Genomic DNA, 10,367 nt, shown 5'->3' with positions numbered 1-10,367 from the left:
CTAACCCCCTTGAATGTCACTGCTTTATTGTTACACCCTCACCATCTAGGTTCTAGGTAAATTTCATCATATTCTAGGCTTTTTTTTTTTTTTTTAACAGCAATCGAGGCAAATTGCATTTCTATAATGGAAAAAGAAAGTTATCACTATTGAACAGACCCCAAATATTGGTATGGAGAGACTAAAGCAAATGTCATCAGGCCACTCACTCTCTTATGTCAAAGGCCGAAGGTCTACTGTGGATGCTTGGAAACTGCTACACAAGAGTAACTGTTATTAGAAGGCAAATAACACATATACATTATAGAAAATTTAGATAATTCAAATAAAAAAAAAGAAAAGAAAAGCATCCTTAATGCTACTACAGAGAGATAACCACTGTGAACCTTTTGGGGGTTTATCCCACCACAATTATTTTCTATATTAATACTTATTTCACATTACAAAAAAAAAAAGATTTCACATAGAAATTATTTAGTAAGCTTCCCTGCATCATTAAATATTCTTTGAAGACATAACTTTTAAGGACTGCATAAATATTCCATTATGTAACTAATATCATTTAGAACTAATGCCTATTGGTAAACATTTAGGCTGTTTCCAGCTTGGGACTATTATAAAGAATGCTGCTGTCTTTGTGCAAATCTATGATTATTTCTTTCAAATAATTTTTAAGAAATAGAATTTCAGATCAAATTTAAGGCTTTGGAGATTTGCAGTCAAACTGCCCAAGAGAAACTTGATACCAGCTTAACTCTCAGCAGCATTGGAGAGAGCACATTGCCGCCCTCCAACCTGCCAGCACATCATGTGCTACCTGCAGACCTCTAGGCTGGGTTGCAGCCACACAGCTCCCAGGAGTGGGAATTGACCAATTAATCATCCTCTTACCTGAGCTTCCAGGCGAGCTCGACGCTCTTCCTCTTCCTTCTTCCTTCTCATGTTTTCATTCTCTTGTTTGGCTTCTGACACAGCTTGAAGAAACTGATCAAAAATGCCAAAGAACTCATCCGGCTGTATTTTGCCAGGCTCTTCCCCAAAGTGCTTGACTGCTTTAGTAAACTGAAAAAAAGAAGGTTTTAAGAAGTTCAGTGTTCTAAGAGAATTTCATGATCAAATATAAGTCTCTCGAAAAAGACTAAAGCTCAAATTGAGTCAACTATAACTTGATGGATTTTAGTCAGCCTATTTTTATCCTCGGCTGCTGAACACGTCTATTAATCATTTCTAAAGTACAAATTTTAACACTCCTCAACTTTTGAGACAATTTTTTCCTGTCCACCTCATTTCAGATTAATATCTATGATTACCTCCTATGACTTTTTATTAACTAAACAGTAGTAAAAACAAGAAAGCAAAATACTGTAGGGCAGAGCACCCGAGACATAAAACTAACAGCACACTCAGCAGGGGTAGGGAAACTTGTACTTTTAACTTTTCTTTGAAGTAGTTTAATATCATTTATTGGTGCCATATGGTTAATATCAAAAGCAAATGGGATCCAGTGCTTCTTAGCTGCTTTTCCTAATCATAAGTAATGCTGGTATTGTTGTGATATTTCCTGGGCCTCAATTAGAAAACAATAACTGGTTACGAAATCTTTAATGCAACCCCAAATTTATGACTGAGAATACAATTTTATTCCAAATCCTTTTGTTTTAGAACCCTTTTCTTTCTTTCTTCTTTTTTTGTTTTTGTTTTTGTGACTGGTAAGGGGATCGCAACCCTTGGCTTGGTGCCGCCTGCACGGTGCTCAGCCAGTGAGTGCACCGGCCAGCCCTATATAGGATCCGAACCTGCGGCTTCGGCGCCGCACCGTGCTCAGCCAGTGAGTGCACCGGCCAGCCCTATATAGGATCCGAACCTGCGGCTTCGGCGCTACCGGCTCCCAGAGCCGCACTCTCCCGAGTGAGCCACGGGTTCGGCCCTGTTTTAGAACCCTTTTCAATGCCAATCTTTTTAAATAGCCAAAATGCAAAATATTAAGGGAGAATTTTAAAAAATTATTATGCTACCCAAATAATGTTTAATGCCAATCAACTGTTTGTTAGAATTACACTTCCTTCTGCAAGGATCTAATGCTGCTACTCCTAAGCTATTAAGGATAGTGTTCTCAGCTTCAAAGTCAAATGAATTCTCTTTCTGTATGCTCAATCAACCACTTAAAAATTTTCAGATTTTAGAGTTTCTTCATGTTTAGATCATGCGTTTATACAGTCCCCCTCAAACCAAAGTTTCTAATTGATTTTACTTTCCTTACATTACTTGCTTTTATTATATAATTAAGTTTTTTTCTGATATTTCACTAATACTATACGTTTCGGTAACATGTTAAAGGAAATTGTTTTCAATATTCATTCTTAAATAAAACAATTTTTGACTAATATTTATATGTATATGAAATTTTATAACTATTATTTTATATCTTTGAATTTAAAATAAAATTGTTCTTTGTATTATTTCTTTCTTCACTGAGGAGTTGTTCTCAATGTTTTACTTATTTGGAAATATTCTACCAGAAAACAGAGCTCTTTAGGGAAAAACACAACATTCTTCACATGCCACATACAAGTCCTCTAGCTTGCTCCATGGTTTTATAAGTGAATTTCTAAAAGTTCTGGTATGAACCAAATAGCAATGTAACAAAACAGTCTAATACTGAGTTTCTAAAACATTAAGTTCCTGAACTTCAAGCCATCCTGAATGATCTTCTTATCTAGGAATCCTAGTGATGATGAAGTCATGTATATTTTAGTCTTAGAAATCTAAAGAATACTAGGCCCAGATTAAAGTTCCCACACACACACACACAAAAAAGTAGGTTTTCTGTGTCCATGTTTAAATAAAAAATTAACTGGCCAGCTGATTCTTATAAAAATGTTTGAGTCCCTTGATGAAGTAGGTACTATATTACCCAGTTTGGGTATCAGAGTGAGTTTGGAGGCGTGGGGGGATGGAGAATTTCCTTCTTTACAAAGTGCACACTCCAAAGTGGTGAGACATATATAAGGCATAGATGGAGGCTTTCACAGTGCAGGTTTGAACCATGACTGCTGACATCAGTTGGCTGATTTCCACTGTGGAATATCAGAGGTTGGACCTCTAATGGCAGTCATTTGAACATATGTTGTCTTCTCATTTATTTAATAAGGTTGAAGAGGGAGTTTAATGTTGAGATTAGTTGATGTATGTCAATACAGTCCACTTCTGAACTTTAACTGGTATGTGTGCACCTTTACATAAACAATCATTCACACCTCTAACTGAACAGGTGGCCACAGAAAAATGACATCAATTTACTTGAGTTTTGAAGAAAAGACTCAAGTAAAAGCAAAATATAGTGTGGCAACTGAAAGGTGGGCAGCGTGGAAGAACTAATGGGGTGGGGTAGGTGCTTTATATTATTTATAAACAGTGAGAAGGGGAGAGAAAATGAGAGAACATGTGCATGTACATGTGCATAAATGTGTATGCATTTTGGAAGAGGAAATAATCCAGGATAGGGAGAGAAGGGGGATGGAGGGATTAAAGGTCTTGGTTAGCCAACAAAAACTGCCTCTATGGAAAAAGAAAATTTTGAAATAGCATACATTATAAAAAGAAATGTCTTACTGAAAAAAAGCCTCTTGGGGAGAATGGCTGGTTAGTTCAGTTGGTTAGAGCACAGTGTTATAACACCAAGGTCAAGGGTTCAGATCCCTGTACCAGCAAGCCACCAAAAACAAATTAGAAAAAAAAGTCTCTTGCAATGCAGCTATAAACTGAAAAGTTCTGATGGAGATTGAAAGAGGTAGTTTCCTGTCCTCCTAAGGCTCTGTCTCAGATGAGCACATCACACAGCGGTACTGAGGTGCATGGCCTTAGTCACACCTGCTCTCACATTTCATCCTTCCTCTGCTTTTCATCTTCTACTCTTTTTTGGTTCCCAGAGATAAGTACAGTACTTCAATTCAATATCAACCAAGAGAAAACTGCCAGAGTTTCTGAGGGTTTTAGACCATTCAGAACCTTCAAGGTCTTCCTAACCTAAAGGCAACACAGACCAGTTAGACACAAAAAGGTGTGTTCCAATTAATCACAGTCCTGGAGATGAAGATACACCCATGTTATACAAAACAATGGACTCTGGAAAACAATTATCTGCTATTTTCTTTCCTGCACCATGATGTTTAGATTTCATTCCTGCTGTTTCCTGCATAGTATAGTAACTGACAATACCAAATTAGAGCCCAGCCCTGTCAAACAACACTCAGTGTACAAGGGGAAATTTACCAGGTCTTTAGCTTCTGCTAGAAGATCTTCAACGTCAGAGAAGCTGAAGCTGGCTACTGTGATGAACTGGCTGACAACGGACACAAACTTATCTCCAGACTGTGGCGGCTGAGACTTCTGATATTCCAGCTCCTTAAACACAGGAAATGAATAATGTCAATGTAGGCTTCAAATATAGAAACACTTTGTTTTGTATTCTATATGCTTCAAATTTAATAAATCAGAATGGCAAAGGCATCAAAACTTGTTCTAAAACATTGCGATACTCTAGCTCCCCTATCCTTCCTCCCACCACACCAGAGCCATGCCCATGTGCACACACATATTTGCAAACAGCAATTTAGCCACTCATCTGGCTATTTCATGAGTGTGATTTCTTATTCTGGCTTTAGAAAGTAAGATTGGCATTTGAATAAAACTAATAGAAGTTAAACAAACAATGGGATCAAACTGGATTCAAAGGGTTTGTGAGTGAAAAGAGACTGTCAATATTCTGTGCTCACAATTCACACATACCTATATATATTATCTGTATGATTTTTTCTTCTTTCCCTCTCTGCCAAATCTGTTTACTTCCCAAATCATGGTATATGGGTCAACGGAACTTCAATTATAGCATTTGGCACCATAAACTTCTACCATTTTTCTTCCTGTCCATACCATTTGATTTTTTTGTGAACAGGCAGGCAGGAGAATTAGTCTCTTGTTAATTATCCATATTCTCCATTACCACAGCAATGAGCACACAGATGATTCAAATCAATTTTCAATAATTCACTTCAATCATTGCCAGATGCACTTTCTTATTTAATGCCCACAACACCCGTATTAGCAAGGCATCATTATACCCATTGTACAGACACATAAATTACGGTTTAGAGTATTAACTTCTTTGCCCAAAGTCAACTAGCTGATCAGTGATACAGCCAGAATTTAAACTGAGATCTGCCGGACTCCAGAGTTTTAGCAACAACTATGTTGTGTACTAAATAACTTAAATGGATCACCCTTATTTTCTTCTGCACCTGCTTAGGCAGAGACACTAACAAGCAGGAATGTAGTGGTCATAGGCTACAGGTTCTGACTCAACTCCACCACTGTTTTGGTTCTTATCCATGGCAAGTTGCTCTGGGTCTCAGTTTCTCCATTTTTAAAAGGGGGGCAATATCCACATCACCATGAGAATCAAATAACAAAAGTGAAAACTTATAAATTATGGAGCTGGCTCTGACTGGAAGAAATTGCCATGATCGTAGTACACTTGCCTGGAAAGTGTGTGTTGGGTATAGGGATGGGAAAGCCATTTTGAAGTGTTTCATTAATGTATAGTTTCATAAGAATCCCATCTCTGATACCTTCAAACAATATAATCAATTTGCACAAAGCGCAGTTAGGACACATGAATATTCGGACAGGCCAAGCTCTGCCTCCCAATGTTTCCTTATAATGCTACATCTTGACATTTAAGCTGCAAGGGGAAGGGGGAGACTCCTGTAGCCCCTTGTCTATGAAGAGTGTGATGTAGTGTATATGACCCAGGGGATTGGAGATTTCAGCAAAACTATCTTTTAATAAGCCCCAAACACAGAACTTCTAGGGAAACGCTTCTCCCACCCCCCGCCTGCTCTGAACTAGCTCAGATGCAGGAGTCAGAGCATCCATCATCAGGCTCCAGGGCTGTCCCAGCTGCCACGCTACTCCAGGAAGCCTCTGCCAGGAGGAAATGGCAACAGAGTGAAGGTTATGAAACAAGCCTTTCCCAAAGTGCCCTGATCCAGTCTGGATTCTGAAGGCTGTGGAGGACCATCCCACATGACCCCTGTGTCTGGGTCCACGGGGGCTGGGAAAAAAAGATTCACTCAATTAGTCTATCTCCTTTTCTTTTTAAACAGCTCCCTCCTCCCAAAAGAAAACCTCACATGCACCTTAATTAAAAACAAAATTAGACATTGTGCCTTTAATTTTTATTAGAGGTATGTCTTTAATGAATCCAATTGTTTTCTATGGCATAGCTTCATGATTAAAAAAAGAAAAGAAGGGCGGGCAGTCATGGCATTACTGATAACTATTCTGAAAGATACTTATGAGAGGCACCTTTCCAAGCTGCCTGCAAATCAGTCTTCTTCGCCAAGCGCAGACCAGAGCTACGTCTACCCTTCTGAGTAAGGGTTCAACGATGACGCTCTGTGAGCTGGTTCTCCCCTGATGCTCCTCTTGCTGGTGGCAGCATTTGCATAGTCCCCATGTGGCCCTGCACTAACACAGTAGTGTTTCACTCCACTGGCTCCTCTCTGCTCTGGCAGGTGGCCTGAGCTGCTTTCTTTGCTCGGAGGCCTGAGCCCAGGCTGTCTTGTACACCTAGGACAACCTCCCTCCTGTGCATTTAACTTTACCCCACCCTCCTTGTCAGCCATCGCTCAAAGTTCCTTTCCAGAAGAGAACATGACAATCATCCCACAAACCTCCAGACCTCCCTCAATCCAGACAAGGTACTTCTTCTTCAAGGTACCTTTGTAATCGCTGTGCTTATCTGGATGTGGCCACATTGAGGGAACCGGCTGCTATCAACTATTGCAGCACTGGGAAGGCAGGGATTCTCAATCATTGTGACGCCTTGCCTTGAGCACGGACTGTACACCCAGGTGTCTGCTCAGTAACTACAACCCAAAGGACTGACTCAAAGGCGACACAGACATCCTATTATTGCTCTACTCAAAGTGAACATCATACGTTAATAGAACGTGGGACGGAGAGGGTCCTTGAAGATTATCCAGCCCAATGCACTCCTTTTAGTGAGTCCTGCCTCACAGGGAAATTGGATGCACTCTAGGGCCCGCTTCCAGCTCTTGCTCCAGTGACCCCTTCCCCCATGATGTCTTGCTGCCTGCAATCGAGTTGTCAGGCTAAACACAGCCTGCCTTTGCTTCTTCCGTTGTTGTTCTCTTTAAATCAGTAAATGTTTATCTCGGGCATACCACGTGCCAAGGCAACCAGCAACTCATCTGCTGGAAATCACCAGCACTCAAGATAGTGAAGAGACTAGGAATTAGCACAAGAAACAAATACTCACTGTCTCTACTGCTTTCAAGCCACTTCTCAAGGTACTTATTTCTTTGTCCAGCTCAGTCATGCTGTTGTAAATAGCAACATTTTAGTAACCAATATGTGACTTACATGTACTAAATATGTGATGGGTTTGAATACTTCATGCTTGGAAGTCTATGCTAGTTTATTTTAAGTGTTTAAAATTCCCTTCCATGTTCAGATCTCACAGAAAGACAACAGCATTTTAAATTTAAGGAATTTAGCATTTTAAATTTACAGAATTCTGGTTTTTGTTTTCCACAGCCAGTAGGTATATATTATAGGTTAAAAATAGAACAGAAATATCTCCCACCTGTATTTTATGTTTCAATCTCATAAAAATCTCACTTCAGCAAATTACTACATGTACAGATACATTTCTTGCCCTACTTGGCCTCTTTTGAAAGAGTAAAAGAAACCGGCTTATCCACAATCACACTCACATTGCGTTCTTCATAATTAGCACACTGCTTGTCACTGAAGTTCTAGTAATATAAATATTATAAGGTAGTGGCTTAAATTTCAACCAACAATGATTTTTCTTAGTTATACTGACTAGTTTTCATTTCCATTCTCTCTCTCTTTTTTTTAATAGAGAAAGATTCCTGGGCTTCTCCCTTAATGCTTTCTATTTCACAGCTTTTAAACATTAGAGATTAAAACAATTCTCACAGATCATTTACAACATGTAAACAAATTCACTAGTACTTCATTTACTTTAATATTTGAATTTCATAGTAGATTTCTATCAAATTCTACAGAGGGAAAAATGAATCTGTTCATTATACTTTTCAAATTCATTGCAAAAGGAGAAGCAGTTTAAATATGTTTTTAAAAAAGTGACAGCCAAAAGGGGATTGGAAGAACATCGAGGAAAAACTGCCTGTGCCCCGGTCTCTGAAATGTGTGACATTTTTGGCAAGAGTTTGGCAACTTTCCATTTTATTTTTAGTTTCTTGATTTGCATAAAGACTGCTTTCCATTAAAGTGTTGCCTTGGTTTCTGGGAGTGTGTGCATATGTGAAAATTCCTAGCAACGCCCTTATATTTAAGTTAAGTCTTCTATTTGCTTAACCATGTACTCTTATTTAACTAAGGGTGCCCTAACTGCATTTAATAGAACTGCCTTTCAATAGAACTAGTGAAACTGCATTCCTTTCCTACACTCTTAATAACTGAGAAAATTAGGTTTTGCTGAAGTTAAAAACTGCATGCAGCAGTATTCCAAAGGAGCTAGAATAAATATATATATTCAAAGTCTTATAACATATTTGAGTGATTTGGATACTATTCAAACTTTATTTCAATACTGATCCGGGAAAAACAAACAGAAGGACCCACTTCATGCAGTGCTAACTATATATCTCAATGGCTAATGCACCGTCCAAGTGATTTAAAAAACTAGAACAATTCACTGAAGTACTTACTTTACTTTTGCTGCTTGAGGAATATCCCGCAATTCTTCATTTAGCTTGAGAACACTGGGGTATTTATTTTCCACAATAGTTATTAGATAATGCAAAAGGGTAATGTTCCTATAATTAAAGAAGGGAAGAGTATTAAATCTGGTTGATATCCACATATGATTTATATGCTCAAGTGGCAGAACCCACAATAATGCTATATTCCTGTTTTGACTTTATAATTCGGAGGTTCCTGTAAGGAAGAGATTTTCAAGAGAGGAGGATAATGGAGGAACCTACATGGGGTTACCTAAACATACATTTTCTAAAAAAAGGGATAAGAATTTACATTTTTTGGCCCATAATGAGCATCCTTCAAAAATCTGGGTAACATGATAGGTAACGGAAGTGAATCTGAACCATTGCCAATGAGGACAAGTTCACCTTCACAGTGGATCCATCCCGAAATGAGGTGTGCCCTGCAAGTTCATAACAAGCAGGATGGGGTAGGGTGGGAGATGTTTAATGCACTCAAGAGGGCAGCTATTTTTAAGACAAAAAGTACAGGGCAGCAACTCACCGATGACAGTTATTGATAATTTTTATTTCAGGTTTTGTCCAAAGGATGATCAGAAAGCTAGAAAGCCTATTTCAGGGTTGAACTTGGAAGTGGGCCATAACTATGCCATCATGTATGTGATATCTTTGCAGCCGTGAATCCACTTCCTAATTTTAGCAACACTTCTACTCCTAACTGCATAACCCTTAGTCGTTAGGAGAGTTGGCTGTGCCAGCCCCCTCTCCGGTGGTGACAGGGCTGAACCCTAACTGACCTGGATTGAAAAGGCAGCGTCTGATAACACTATCTATTAGGCAAAGCTGTGTTTGTCTGGTCCTGTTGTCACTGACTCCTCTGCACATTACAATCACCTGGACTCCAGATGCCTGAGCCAACCCCGGAGATTCATTTAATTGGAATGAGGTGGGGCCAGGCATAGGTATTTTTAAAAACTCTCTGGTGATTCTAAAACCCAGCCATGATCAAGAACTACTAAACCATTGAAGTTACCATAATCAGGAGGATAAAAATATATTTCTTTAAAAACATTTCCATAATTTAGACAGTTTGCTAATTCACAATTCTAAATCGCAATACTCCTACCCACCTCTAACCAAAGTGAATCAGAGTTGCCAAACAATTTTCCTTTCCATCACAATGAAAACCATTTCTGGTTACCCTTGTGGCTTTACAGACACAACGCAATCCTATTCCCTGAATCAACTGACTTTTTAAAAAATTTCCTTTGTTTTTCTTGCTCTCAATAATTAGAAAACAATTGCCTGCCAAAGCAAAACAGTGGCCAATAATTTTGGCCACTTATTTTTCAGATGTTCAGTTGCATCCTTCCATTTCAGTTTTGCTGTTCTCAGAACCCACCTGTCTGCCCATGATAGAGTTTGGATGTGTTGTCCTCCCAAAAACTCATGTGGAAATCTGATCCCCAGTGTGGCCGTGTTGGGAGCTGTTTGAGTCATGAGTCCCTCATGAATGGATTCATGCTCTCCCTTGGGGGGGGGGGGGTAGGGGTCGGGAGTTTTTGCTTTATT

General features: G+C 39.1%; 1 protein-coding gene across 2 annotated transcripts in view; it reads right to left on the bottom strand.

Moving 5' to 3' along the window:
- The window catches only part of DAAM1 (dishevelled associated activator of morphogenesis 1), a 104,672-nt gene that overhangs the window by 1,939 nt on the left and 92,366 nt on the right, over positions 1-10,367 (bottom strand). For both annotated transcript variants that reach the window (XM_008575921.1, XM_008575920.1), the window contains 4 exons: positions 8,784-8,891; positions 7,343-7,403; positions 4,273-4,404; positions 892-1,062 (listed from right to left, as the gene is read on the bottom strand). In XM_008575921.1, coding sequence (XP_008574143.1) covers positions 892-1,062; positions 4,273-4,404; positions 7,343-7,403; positions 8,784-8,891 — 472 coding nt within the window. The remainder of the gene's footprint in view (positions 1-891; positions 1,063-4,272; positions 4,405-7,342; positions 7,404-8,783; positions 8,892-10,367) is intronic.

The sequence above is a fragment of the Galeopterus variegatus genome, unplaced genomic scaffold (assembly GCF_000696425.1).
Source record: "Galeopterus variegatus unplaced genomic scaffold, G_variegatus-3.0.2 Scaffold1257, whole genome shotgun sequence".
Classification (NCBI taxonomy): domain Eukaryota; kingdom Metazoa; phylum Chordata; class Mammalia; order Dermoptera; family Cynocephalidae; genus Galeopterus; species Galeopterus variegatus.
Note: the sequence above shows the minus strand (reverse complement) of the source record. Positions and strands in the feature narration are given on the sequence as shown.